At 42.1% G+C, this 14,226-nt stretch overlaps 1 protein-coding gene across 1 annotated transcript in view; it reads left to right on the top strand.

The window, feature by feature from the left end:
• Nucleotides 1-14,226, top strand: part of Osbpl9 (oxysterol binding protein like 9) — a 120,632-nt gene that overhangs the window by 21,160 nt on the left and 85,246 nt on the right. Inside the window, exons 2-3 of the mRNA XM_051188442.1 lie at nucleotides 1,313-1,363; nucleotides 12,113-12,191. Of these exons, the coding sequence (XP_051044399.1) occupies nucleotides 1,313-1,363; nucleotides 12,113-12,191 (130 nt within the window). The remainder of the gene's footprint in view (nucleotides 1-1,312; nucleotides 1,364-12,112; nucleotides 12,192-14,226) is intronic.

Here is a 14,226-nt window from a genome sequence, read left to right as displayed (position 1 = left end):
TAGTTTGCATTCTAATCTCATTGGTTGTTTGTAACCTAATTAATGGGTTTTTTGTTTGTTTGTTTTTTGAGACAGGGTTTCTTTGTATTGCTTTGCAGCCTGTTCTGGAACTAGCTCTGTATACCAGACTGGCCTCAAATCAGAGAATCACCTGCCTCTGCCTCCCGAGTGCTGGGATTAAAGGTGCTCGTCACCAATGCCCAGCCTAATTTATGTTTTTGTATCCTGCCTTATTGTTTTAGAGAGAAGATAAATATAGGTCCATAGAAGGGTTATTAAATGCTTAATGGATGATTTTCTTAGCAAAGTTTTCATTAGCTGTGTTTTACTAGTAAAGAACTCTTTAATTGTGCTTGGTAGTCAGGATATTCTCCCCCTAAAATGTATGTCTTTGCTCTTGTATTTATTTGTAAGTAGAGTAAAGCAGGCTGTCTTCAGTACATCCATAATCACTCTGAGCATGGGTGTCTGGGGCTTAGAAATTTGGAGGTTGTGAGGTATCTGTGGCTTCCAGTGGGACAATCATGTAGTCACACGGACTCAGCTTGCTTTGATTTTTCCTCATATGGGTGGGATATGGAAAATACCAGTTATTCCAGAAGTATCATGTATTTATTAAACTCCCTCTCCTACATTTTACCTTATTTTGCATTGCCTGTTTACATTCAGGAGCATTTCCTGGATGTCAGCTCTGTGCTTGTTGTGACAGTGTGTACCAGCACTGTACTAATGCATAAGATAAGGGAAGATAGACTTGTCAGCCTCCAAGGAATGCCCACAGGGTGTACTTGCCACAACCAAGAAACACATAGGAGGGTGGATGCTCAGGGGTGAGGCTCCAGGCCATGCGGTTGGCTAAAGCACTCTGATGAGTGGCAATGAAACAGGAAAGGCCCTGGATGAGGAGTGGTGTCTAGGAACTGCATGTGTAAACTTGAGCACCGTTTCTAAAGTGTGGGCCTTTGCTTTCTGTCAGCATCACTGGGGAGAGATTCTTAAACCCATAGGTGAGAGAATGCTGGGCTAGAGTGAGGGGTGTGAAGAGGGGTAAACATGGTAGTGTAGCTTTTGTACAGTGAGGGTGTGTATAAAGTTCTGTGCTCAGGTTGATTTGTGTAACCTAAGAAGCTGATTTCATCTAAAAGCTGGTCATTCCCCTGCAAGGAATGATTTCTTTTGGGTCAGGTGATGGGCAGAAGGAATGGCCAGATATGCAATTTTACTTGATTTTTTTTTTTTTTTAGCTTCCAGGTGACTCTAAAAACAGATACTGGTAACCTTTTATTTACTGAGTGTTTTGTTTTTCTTTTAGTCCAAGGACAAAATGATGAGAGGCTCTCGAAGAGGATGCGTTAGACTCAGGGTGAGTATTCCTTTATTTTATGAAGACCAATTTCAAGAGAAAATGTATATTTTGATGGCATCATGGAGCCTGGATTTAACTTAATTTCCTTACTTAGCCATTGGGCCAGACAACCAAGTCCCAGGGAGGAAAATTGGGTTCCTCCAAATAACTTCTAGAAGTATCAGGATCAGTACTAGACTCAGTGACTTTGATCTGCAGTTTAATCCATGACTTAAAGCCCCTCCTGGCTTTCCTTTAAAACCTCATTTTACAGACAAGGGACAAGGCTAGAATTATACTCTTGGTGTTATAGCAGTAGTAGAAAAGACTCAGAGAAGCCCTCATTAGCTGCACTATTTTCTTTTTCTTTTTTCAGTGCTGTTTAGTAATGCATGCATAGCAGTACTGGGCAGTAGAAAGATAATTTGAACCACATATATAACTTAAAAATTGATGGTAGTCCAACATCCATTCCATCTGTGATATGCTGGAGCATGGGTGTGTGTGGGGGGGGGGAGGGGGTGTGGTCAGTCCTGTGAACCCAGGGCTGCAGGGTCTCCATGACATGGGGCAGCAAAGGGATGTCCAGGAAGAGTTCTAGTGAGGGCCCAGCATCATTCAGCAGAGATCATGGCCCTCAACCAGACCAATGATTCTTTGTTATGAACGCCTGCATGTAAAAATGTTTGGATAAAAGGGTTTACTGCGTGGCTGTTTTATACTGCAGCTTCCATGAGGAGATTTTACTTTTTTTTTTTCTCTTAAATTTTATTGTATTTTGTTTTTGAGGCAGGGGAGATGGATGGGATTGGGAGGCATGATGTTCATGAAAGGCACAAAGAATAAATCATTAAAAAATTGGTGGTAGTCCACATTTCAAAGGTAAACTCCAACAGGTGAAATTAATGAGCTAATATATCCAAAATATTTTTTTAACATGCAGTCAATATAAACTTTTTGTTGTTGTTGTCTCTCTCTGTTTTTTGTTTGTTTTGTTTTTTGAGACAAGGTTTCTCTGTGTAGCCCTGGCTGTCCTGGAACTCACTCTGTAGACCACTCTGGCTTTGAACTCACAGAGATCCACCTGTCTCTGACTCCCAAGTGCTGGTATCAAAGGCATGTGCCACTATCGCCTGGCTAATACAAATTTATTAAGTTATTTTACTAGCACTTGGGAGGCTTAGGTGGAACTCTTGGGTTTGAGGCCAGCATGGTGTCCATGTTAACAAGAATTACATAGTGAAATCCTGTCTCCAAAGAAAGGTAGACATTTGGCATGACATTTTTCTTTCTGGGTCTTGGAAGTCTGGCTTATCTTTTGCGATGATCACACATCTCGAGGGGGTGTGTTCAGTGTCTGCCTGTGGCTAGTGGCTGCCTTACTGAACAGCACAGTTCTGGTTTCACGGGCTGCTTTTAGTTGCTCCTTCAGTTTCTGCAACTGTTCAATTAAGGAGAACTAAGGAGCAGTGCATGGCCAGGGCTGTGGCTCCCAGATTCACTCTTGTGTCAATTCCTTTCCCTAACTAGGTCCTTCAGCTTCTGGAAGCTTTCTCCATTTCAGAGTTCTTTTAGTTTGTGTGCTTTCTGTCCCCTCTTCTCCTCCCTACTCTTAACCATTTTTTGTTTGTGATGCTTTGAATTGTATGTAGGGTATACCCTTACCTTCAAAGATGTGAATATATTTGGTAAACATTGCTACCTTTATTATCAGTTCTACCAAGAATTGGAAAACAGTCATTTCACTTATTTATTTATTTGTTGGGAAACAATTGTAAATTTAGGCATAAAGGGAAAAGTCTTGAAATGATACATGAGTAAGTATGGTTGGTTTGCAGAATGGAAACTAGACATTAACTTGAATATATGGCAACATAAATATTTTTAAAAAGCAACTTAGGTTGCTTTTTATTTTTATTTGGTCTTCTTGTTGTTTTGGGACAGAATCTCACTGTGACAGGCTGCTCTTGGATTCGTGGTGATCCTCCTGCCGCAGTTTACCCAGTACCGGGGTTGCAGCATGACCAGTCATGCCTGCCTTCTACTTTTGTGTTTTTAAATTTTTCTGTGATCCCTCTTGTCATGGTCAGATTGCTTTCCTGAGTACTTCTTATTGATCCCAGTTCCCACTTGGTCTGGTTTTAACTGGTTTTTTCTTTTTTCTTTTTTTTCTTTTTTGGCTTGAGATAGGCCTGTGGTGAGGCTTGGCAGGGCTGCGTTGAGACAGCAGGTCAGCGGATTGTATTTGGAGTTATGCCACTGTCTTGTTGTCATGGTTAATGTGCTGGCTTAGTTCTTGGTTTTGGTTCTTAAATATAGTTGAGTTCTTAACCCTTGTGCCTAGCACTCAGGTTAAGAGAGAGAACTTTGCCAGCTGCCCAAAAGCTCGGATTATGCCTCCTGTCTCCTAACCATTCGCCCTCTGCATTGCTTTATACTTTTATAGTGTGGCATCTCTAAATTTTATAGTTTTTTAATTGGATATTTTAGATGTTTTACTGCGTTTCTCAGGCTAGTCTCCAGTTCCTGAGCTCAGGTGATCCTTCTGTCTCTGGAGTGATGTTGGGATTACAGTGGCCCAGTACCCAGCAGTTTCGTGTTGCTTATTTTAAAACTCCATGCCTTTTGTTCACAGTTTACCCACTGACGAATCCTACCCTGTGTGCATTTTACTGATAGCACTCTGGAGCAGCTTGATACCTCCCTCTCCTGTGTTTCTGCTCTGATTGGTAGCTGCATCCAGAGACTGAATCACATTTGATCCTGTTGACCAGACTGTTGGTGAAGTGTCTTTATAGGAGGAGACACATGTGTCCAGTTCCTGTTCCTTACTGATAGTAGCGGGTGATAATGCCTGGTGGCTGCTGATACTCATTAACTTACTTGGAGTTGGCAAAATGGAGGTAGTCTATATTTAGGTTAATTTTGTGAGGCTTAATTTTATGAGAGCTTTCTTTCCCTCTATTATCTGTTTACCCAATAGTGTGGTTCAAATAGGCAGGATAACTGCTTCATGATTTCCTTTCACTTGCCATGTTAAGATAATGACTTTGTTTCAGGCCACAGCCATGTATACATTAAGAAAAAATGGAAACAAGGACCTAAGTAAATATTTGTGTACTATTTATTCATAACAGTATTAGTCACAATAGTCCCAAAGCTAAACATTTTAAGTGCCTATACATAGAAAACTGAATAAAGTATTATATAAGTCTTATGTGAATATACACAGAAACACAGTAGAATACTGTGCCAGGTTACCATAATCATCCACTTGAGATCTAGAATCACCAGGAAGATGGCCTCTGGGCATGCCTGAATTGTGTATGCCTGAAAACTTTACCTTATACAAAACATGTAGTTTGTTATTTTTGTGTCATTTATCCTGATTAGGTTAATTGAGATGGGAAAGCCCTACCCCCTGTGGGCAGCACCATTTGCTGGGCTGGGACCCTGGACTGTATAAATGAAGAGAGGGAGCTAAAGTAGACCCTTTATGCCTTGCTTTTTGTCTCAGGGTATTGTGTCACAGCAACTGGTCTAGGACAAGAGAACATACTATTTAGCTTTTCAAAAAGAAAGGAAAATTTCACAAAGACAAAACAGTCTCACATATGCTAACATGATGGACCTTGAGAATGGTTTTGCTAAGTGAAATAAACTAGTCACAAAACACAAATATCATTGTGAGTCCTGTTAGGTATGAAGAGTAATCAAATTCATACGAACTAGAATAAAATGGTGTGGGAAATAAGTTGTTATTTGGTAGGTGTGGAGCTGCTTGAGTTTAGAAATGCAGTTTCTGGCTGAGCAGTGGTGTCGCTCACCTTTAATCCCAGCACTGTGGAGGCAGAGGTAGGTGGATCTCTGAGTTTGAGGCCAGCCTGGAACAAAACAAAAACAAAGACAAAAACCCAAAACAACTAATATGGACTACCATGAGAGGGAGCCAGGGCCTGAGGGCCAGGACCCAGAGGCTGGATACCCCAAAGATCTAGGATAGAACCAAACATGACTGGGGGAGGGGGTAATTTCTGGAGATGGATGGTGGTGACAGTCACACAGCAGGATAAACCACCTGCCTCTGCCTCCCAGGTGCTGGAATTAAAGGTGTGCACCACCGTCTGGCTCCACAGTTCTACAGGTAGACACCTCACTTGGATTTTCTGCTAAGGCTGACAAGGCTAAAGTCAAGAAGTTGACTGGGATGGGTCCCTATCTGGAGGTTCTAAGAAAGAACCCTTTTTTGCACTGGTGGTCAGATTTAGTTGCTTGTAGTTAAACTTCTGAGGTCTTTCTGCTGCTCTTACTTGTGGCCCTTACTCTGCTTTTGGGGGCTGTGCTTACCTGCTGTGTCTCCTCTCTGTAGGAGTCAACAATAGGGAGCGTGAGTCCCTCTGACTCCCCATTCTGTCAGCTACGAAAAGCACTGTCTTTAAAAGACTTATTCAATTAGGTTAGTTCAGATAATCTTATTGCTGTTTCATTTAACATAAGCATTTCATCGTGTTTGATCTCATCGTGTCAGTTTGCATCCATAGTCCCGTGAGAGGAGATTATCCAAGAACAAGTATCACTCTTACAATCCTGCCTGCTTCATAGCAGGACAGAGAAAACCTTCAAAAAGGTTAAGTTTCGTTTTACCCTTTGTTTGGTTGACTGAAAGAGGGAAGCTATAAGCTTGAGTATGGATTTTCTTTAAGTGGGAATTGTAAGACCTTTCTAGCAGACTTCTGTGAGCATTAGATACTTGACACATCGATGGGGGAGGGTAGTAGGATGTATTTATGACAATGCTAGCCTGAACAAGGGGAACGCATAGACCCCAGACTGATAGCTGGGGGTCAGACTCAGACCCACAATGGGCTGGGCCTTTACTTCTCAATCACTAGTTAAGAAAATGTTCTGCAGGCTGGCCCACAGCCTTTTTTTTTTTTTTTTTTTTTTTTTTTTAAAGATTTATTTATTTACTGTATATACAGTGTTCTGTCTGCATGTATCCCTGCACACCAGAAGAGGGCACCAGATCTCATTGCAGATAGTTGTGAGCCGCCCTGTGGTTGTTGGAAATTGAACTCAGGACCTCTTAACCACTGAGCCATCTCTCCAGCCCCCTCCCACAGCCTAATCTTCTGGAGGTATTTTTTTCAGTTGAGGTTTCCTCTCCTCTGAGATGATTAGCTTGGGTCAAGTTGACATGAATCTAGCCAGCACAAGGCCAGAATGGGCCACATGAGATCCTGCCCCAAAAAGAAAGGGGTGGGAGGGTTGATCGTCCTTTGGCTCCCTGTATGCAAAACATCTGGGCAGTTTGTTTAAAATATGGGTTTCCAGGAGCCCCTTCTACATACCTTATTTTAGAGTAAGATTCTAGAATCTTTAGTTCAGACAAGTTGGCATTACTACAGAAAGACTCCGTGATCTATGCAGAATCAGGGAGCCCACATCGGACTGCCTGAGACACTGAGTTTGTTTTCTGGAGCTAGGGATTGAGTTCAGTGCTCTGAAAGCACTTAATACTGAGCCACATCCCCAGTCACTTCTGAGAGCAAATTGACACTTAGTAATTTATCAAGGCCACACATTGATGGTGAATCTGAGACTGAACTTTGGTCTGTCCCATTATCAAATTATTTTGTGTATTTTAGAATTCTATTTATTATTTTTGACAGTATCTGTAGCTCAGGCTGGCCTTGAATATCCTGTAAGATTTTGAGCGGATCCTCCTACATCTTTAATGCAGACATGCCAGCCACATTGTGGCAAAGCAACAGGAAATCAGCAGGGAAAGTAGGGAAGTGAAAAACTCCCTTCCTCCCTCCTTCTCTCTTTGAGACAGAGACTTGCTTTGTAGATAGGCTTGGCAGGCCTGGAATGGACTATGTAGCCTAGGTTATCCTCAGACTCATGGCAATCATGCCACAGTCTCCCAAGAGCTGCCATTGCTGGTCAACAAAATTTTGATGTTGTTGGTTACAAAGCGTGTACCACTAGATGGCGCTCTTGACCCGAGGAAGTAGTGATGGTTGGTGTTTGTGTCTGATCTTCCACTTCACCCTCATGTTTCATCTGAAAGCAAAATATAAACATTTTAAGAAAATACCTGCAAAATGGGTAACAACATTAAAGAGTGTGAGGTAGAGGCAAGAGCATGGCGCCACCTGTTGAATGGAGGTTAGAACTGAACTCTGCCTTTTAACTAGCCTTATGAATTGAGCCAACTCTTTCCATTCACTTTTGAGCTCTTTAAAAAGGAAGGAAGGAAGAAAGGAAGAGGAAGAAAGAAAGAAACTGGCTGGAGAGATGGCTCAGTGGTTAAGAGCACTAGCTGCTTTTCCAGAGGACTCTAGTTTAATCCTCAGCACCCACATGGCAGCTGAAAACTGTCTCTAACTCCAGTTCCAGAGATTCCAACACCCTTACACAGACATACATGCAGGCAAAACACCAATGCACATCAAATAAAAATAAATAAATAATTTAAAACCCTAAACAAGACTGGGTGCCATACTATTCACTCAAAGAATTGTCAGCATCAATGTGTTAATATATTTGAAAAGTAGTAGTGATTGAACTTATTGCCTTGGAGATCCTAGATAAGCAACCCACCATTGATAGTGTTCCCAGTCACCTTGGAGATACTCGATAAGCAATCTACCACTGAGTGGTATTTCCAGCCACCTTTTCAATTTTTGAGATCAGAGTTTACTAAGGCCCAAGCTAGTCTTGAACTTGTGCTTCTCTGCCTCAGCCTCCCGAGTAGTTGAGATCAACAGCCTGTGTTACCAGGCCTAGCTATAATAAGCAATATTGTTGCAGATGAGTCTTGGGTTCTGATTTCAGAAGATGGCTTATTAATCACCAGAGTGAGATGAATTATAAGTCAACAAAGTTTTCATGTTAAAAATACTTTGAAAACTGTCCATCTATACATGACTTAAAGCAACCCACTTCAGTGAGGAGAACAGGCTGAATATCCCCTATATGAAATGTTTGCAGCCAGAAAATATTCCTCCTTGGAAGTTTGGGGTATTTGCATGTATAGAATGATCTATCTTGGGGGTGGGACCGAAGTCTAGATGTAAAATTCAATTAAATTTCACATATACCTTATACACATAATCCACAGGTAATTTTATACTGTATTTTTGTGCCTTCATACATAAAATCAGGTGTAGAATTTCCTGATTGTGTTGCCTGGTTGGCCCTGAGAAAATTTTAGATTTTATAGTGCGTTGGATTTCAGATTTTCTTTTTTGATTCAGGATGCTCAACTTGTACCACATGAATCTGTCATGTGTAGGGTATAAGTGGATCGGTTCCCTGTGCGAGCCCGCCCTCCTCTGTTTTCTTTTCTCTTAGCTCATCATGAGAGATCAGCAGCACACCACATTAGATTATTAATACCTTCAGCACTGATGGATACTAATGCTTTATTTTAGCTCTGTGACATTTTCCCATGTCTTTGGTATTGGGCTGCATCTAAAAATAAGTGACATCCTAGAGCTGATGTGGGGAGGTGATTTAGATTAATGTATGAACTTACAAATGTCCTTTCCTAGCCTGCAAGCCTGTATCCTACAAGAAATGCTATCATTGTCTTGTCACTTCATAATGAAAAATTACTCCATTGATTTAGGGCTCACTGTTAACTCAGTAGCCTTTTGTCTGCTCTGTCTGTTCCCTATGAATATGACATTGAAAATGTCCTTGAATTCCCAGTTCTCCTGCCTTTGCCTCCCAAGCACTGGGATGATAGGCATTTGCCACCACACCCACATCAAAATAAACTTTACACACACACACACACACACACACACACACACACACACACACACACACACACAATCACTATATATCCCTGGCTGTCCTGGAGCTCACTCTGTAGACCAGGCTAGCCTGCAACTCAGAGCTCTGCCTGCCTCTACCTCCTGAGTACTGGAACAAAGGTGTGTGTTATCAGACCTGGCCAAATGAACATTTCTAAACCTCCTAAAGAACGTTTGCTAAAAGGCTGTTTCTCTTTTGGTTGCATGTTCTTATGCATTTCTCGGTGAATGTGCACCTATTGTGGGAGCCTGAGGTTGACACTGAGTCTTCCGCCATTGCTTGCCACCTTATTTATTAAGGCGGGGTTTCTCGAGTGAACTCTGAGCTTGCTATTGCTATCCAATTTGCTTCAGGGGTCCCCTGCCTTTCCCTTCAAAGGCTGGCTTCATAGGCAGAACAGCATTCATGTGGGCTCAGGGGACCCAAACAAAAGCTTCAAGGGTCATTACAAAAGCTTTCACAGTGAGCACTTCAATTACCGGTTATCTCTTAGCCTCACAGTCTTCCTGAGTCAGCAGCAAGGTAGGGACCTTCATTTGCTGCCACTTCACTGTTACACCCTGTAGATCCCAGAATGTGAAATGAAGAAAAAGCAAAAAGATAGACTATACTAGTGGGCCTGGCACATGTGGTAGGTAATGTGAAAGTAAGGAACAAAGAAAAAAGGTCAGAACAGGAGAGTAACAGTTACTCACATTTGTAGATATGATTATGTGCATAAAATCCACAAGAACTGGTCAGATGGCTCAGTGGGTAAAGATGTTTGCTGCAAAGCCAGATGACCTGAGTTCTATTGCAGGGACCCACATAGTGGAAGGAGAGGATCATCTCCAACAAGTTGTCTTTTAACTTCTACATGTGTGCCATGACACATAAATACAGCTCCCTGCCAATAAATAGATGGATGTGAAAAAATTACAGAAAAATTATTTGTATAACTAGCCTTGGATGTTGAGGGGCTGGAGAGATGGATCAGTGGTTCAGAGGACCCAAGTTCATGACCCACCACATCCTACACCCTGGCCCCCAAAGGCTTGTCATAATGCATCACATAAAGGCAGAAATGCATTCAGTCCTACTTTGAGAGCTCTTGTTGTCTCTAACAGTCTCAACCCTGTTCAACCTCCACAATGGTATGGTCAGTTTTAGAATGTTTTCATCACTCCATGAAGAAATATAATGCCAGTCAGGTATAGTGTTGTGTGCCTGTAATTCTTTCTAGTGAAAGAAGAGACACAAGAATTTCTTGAGCTTTGGAGCCTTCTGCACAAGATAGCAATACTTTGTCTCCAAAACAACCTTTCCCTCCCCTGCTCCCTAGCGTTCAGTCCCTATTCACCACATCCTCAGGGAACTACTGAACTACTTTCCATCTCTGTATTTGTCCATTGTGGTTATTTCCTTAGCGAGAAGCTTCTTTGATACTGTTTCCAAGGTTCATCCAGGAAGAGATCAGTGCTGGGAGTGTGCTGCACTCTCCTCTCTGTGTTTTATCTGCTCTTCTGGAGCAGAAGGGCCTTAAAAGCAAGGGCCATTGTTTGATGTCTTAGAGCTACATCTAGCCCACATTCCTGTACTCAGCTGTTAAGTGCTGCTGTATTTGTAATTGGACTCAGGGAATGTTTGGTTTGTTAGGAATTCATGAAGTTAGCATAGTTAACCACAAAGTGAAGTTAACCAGAATGAACTGCTCTAGTACATGATGGGGGTGTCTGTGCTCACCGTGCTGGACTAGAGGTGCCATGCCAATGGCATCCCAGTCCTGGTCCTGCTGTGAGCTTCTTACTAGGTTTAGATTAAGTCCGCAAACATTTTCTTATTTGAGAATGGGGATAAAATGTCTTACCTACTCTGAAGTAAACAAGCTAAGTAAGGTGTATAGAACTTAAATGGAGGTGAGGTTCAGCTACATGGTTTCTGGGAAGAAATGAATAACTATTTGGCTCTATTAATATCTTTGAGATAATAGTAGTCACCGTACATACCACTTTTCTTTATGTGATAAGGTTTTTTCCCCCCTCCATTCTTTTGATCCTTCATTTCAAGTTGTCCAATACTAGACTGTGTGAGAGAAATGTGCTCCTGTGGTGTGGTGTGTTCTCTAGCCCCTCTGGGATATGCAGGGTATTGATTCCTTGAGAATATTGCTCAGTAGACTTTGGTTTTGTATAGCTTCCCCCAACCCATTAATTCTGGTCGAATAGGATACATACGGTTGTATATTAAAAAAATTAAAAAGTTCTTGAAACAGCTAACCAGTGTAGTTCCCTGTCCTCTTGCTGCATTCTGAAAGTCATGCTTTCCTTTAGAAAAACATGCATTTGAGGGCTGTGTTTCAAAATAAGTAAAATTGCCCTGGTTCCCGAAACGTCACAGCAGTTTAGTGGGAGGAGGCGGACATAGGAGCACACAGTAACTCAGTGTGAAAACTGCAGCGCCCCACCAAAGCACAAGTGGTTATGGGAGCATCTGGTCATTGGGCAGTGTTTTGGAGCAAATGTCAGCTGGTGTTTCTGCACTAACAAGCGCAATACACAAGCAGCCTGATGAAGAGCACCTGCTGTCTTTGAGCTGCACAACAACCCGAGGCGGTGTAGGTTTCTGACTCCCATTTTAGAGAGCACTTTAAAGCTCAGGAGGGCTCGGTGGCTGGCTGTTAAACAGATTCCAGATTCGGCATCTGTGTTTGTCCCCTCCCACTGCATCCATGTCCCTTATGCAAGGCATGGAAAGCCTTGGTGCAGGTTACTGCTAAGGCATCCTGCCAGCCCATCTCCTTTAGTTCTTCCTCCTCAAGCAAAACAAGGCTCTCGGATTTCTCTGCTCTGCTACTGCTCCCAGCGTCCTCCGTGCTTCGGGTGTTCCAGGGCTGTAGCAGTAGTGAATATTGCTGATGTCATTGTTTGCCTTATTGGGATTTTGCTCTTTGTTTCACAGGGAGCTGTGATTGGTATAGACGATGAGGACGACAGCACCTTCACAATAACTGTTGATCAGAAAACCTTCCACTTCCAGGGTGAGCTGAAAGGAGAGACTCTGTCTCTTCACAGTCGCGCCTGCTCTTCCCCTTCCCTTCGGGCTGTTTGCTGAATGACTTGAATGGTCTGGCCACTGATCCTGCATGAGGGAGTGCACAGGATCCTTCTGGATGAAGTGGTACTGCAGGTTAGGCAGGGATTTGTGTCTGCAGCGGATGCACATTAATTTGAAGCGACTGTGGATCTGGCTGCAATTGGAGATTAAAAATTTAAAGGATAAAAATCAGTGAGAAGCAAGAGTAATGGGCTGCTGCTGCTGCTGGCTTGTGCTTACAGAAGGTTGCTGATCTTCTTTATCGAGGAGTGTGCTTCTGCTTCTGCATGAAGAGCCGAAAGACTGAACGTGAAGGGCTGCAGTGTTTGTCCGTGTGAAGCTCAAAATGTAAACCCAATTGAAGCGAGAGGCAACCTTTGCCGGAAAGGTTTTGCTCTGCTTCAAGAACTCCAAGTTTGCATTCATTCCATCTGCATTTCTGTGTCTTGTCTGCCAGCCATCACTCTTCTACTATTATCCTTTCTGTAGTTAATAACTCCAATGCCATCTGTCACTGCTATGTTTCGGCATTGCATGCTATGGCTCACCGGTAGAAAGGGTAAGGTACTGTATGATCATTCACATTTCATCTTGCTTTGGAAGCTCTAAACCTGCAAATCACAGCTGATCTTAGCGACCTGGTCCTATGACCCTGTCATCTGTTAGGAGTGCCTGTTAGTGTTGGTGCTGGTGTTTTTGTTATCTTGTCTGACCAGAACAACCTCTGTTTTAGGGTTAAAACAATCCAGGAAACTTAGAAATGAGACTATTTGGAGATGTTAGCACTTTCTCTGAACTTGTGATTATTACTGTTATGCTTGCCAGATACATCAAGGTGAATGATTACTAATATAGTCTAAAGTGTTTTGGTTGTGAGGTCTGCTGGTGACCATAGACGCTATGTGAAGGTGTTTTAGGCCACCGCTGTCCTATAGTAGGACAGTATGTCATAATTGTTTTTCTTCATTGTCTTGTTTAAGAAATTGACACACAGAAATGAAAAATGCTGCCTATAAGCATTAAAGACAGGCCAGTGTATGTATGCCACAGTGACATGTCTAATGTGTCGTCATGCTTATTCTTAAAATATTAACCGTGCTTTTGGGTATTGTTTATTTAGAACTGCTTAAGAAATGGTGCTCCCCTGGAAATTTCCTTTCCATTTAACTTCATTTTTAACCGTATTATAAAGTAGCCTTGGTTTTTAGGTTAAATATGCAACACTGCTTATAAGTCAAAGCAGGTAATTAGGGCCCTTTACTCCACCTGACTGAAGTTGAATACTTCACTGCAGCTCTAGCAGGAGCTGCTGGATGCAGGGGGGCTGCAGCACAGGGTTCTGCAGTTGCTGGGCGGCCCCTCTGGGCTAGAGCAGCTTTGTTTGCTTGGTGGAAAGAGAGTCTTGGATCTCTGAGCAAAGGCACCTCTACCTTACCTTAAATTATTCATGTTAAACTGATCTCCTTAGCATTTTTACATTTCTGCTGCTTGCTGATAAAACAAGACATTGTTTAAATGATAAAGATAAATAAGAATTTTAAAAATGAAGCAGAGTTCCTAGACTGTCAGCTTGTTTGTTTTCTACTGTAGCATTTGTGGGGTGTTAAGCAGCGTGGACTTGTACAAAGAACTTACACTGTTCATTGGTTTAGGTGATTAGGAAGATTACTTCACTCAGAGACACTTGCTTAGAAGAAAATCTGCAAATTTGATGGAAAACATCTGATAGAGCTTAAATTTTATGCTATCTTTTTGACCTTAAATTGCTGATGAGAATTGAAAGCCAAGTTCAGGTTGATAACATTATTGTAACAAGTTTGAGTGTTACCTTTTTCCTGGGTCAAGCTAGAACTCAGGGTCTGCAGAGTGAGTTTCAGGCCTGCCTGGGCTGCAGAGTGAGACCCTATTGCCAAAAAAAAAACTAAATAAAAATAAATAAATAAAAAAGAATTTTATTGCCGTGAAAGATCATTAAGACA

Source organism: Phodopus roborovskii, unplaced genomic scaffold (genome assembly GCF_943737965.1).
Source record: "Phodopus roborovskii unplaced genomic scaffold, PHOROB, whole genome shotgun sequence".
In the NCBI taxonomy this organism is placed as follows: Eukaryota; Metazoa; Chordata; class Mammalia; order Rodentia; family Cricetidae; genus Phodopus; species Phodopus roborovskii.
The sequence above is the reverse complement of the archived record's forward strand: the minus strand, read 5'-3'. Positions and strand labels throughout refer to the sequence as shown.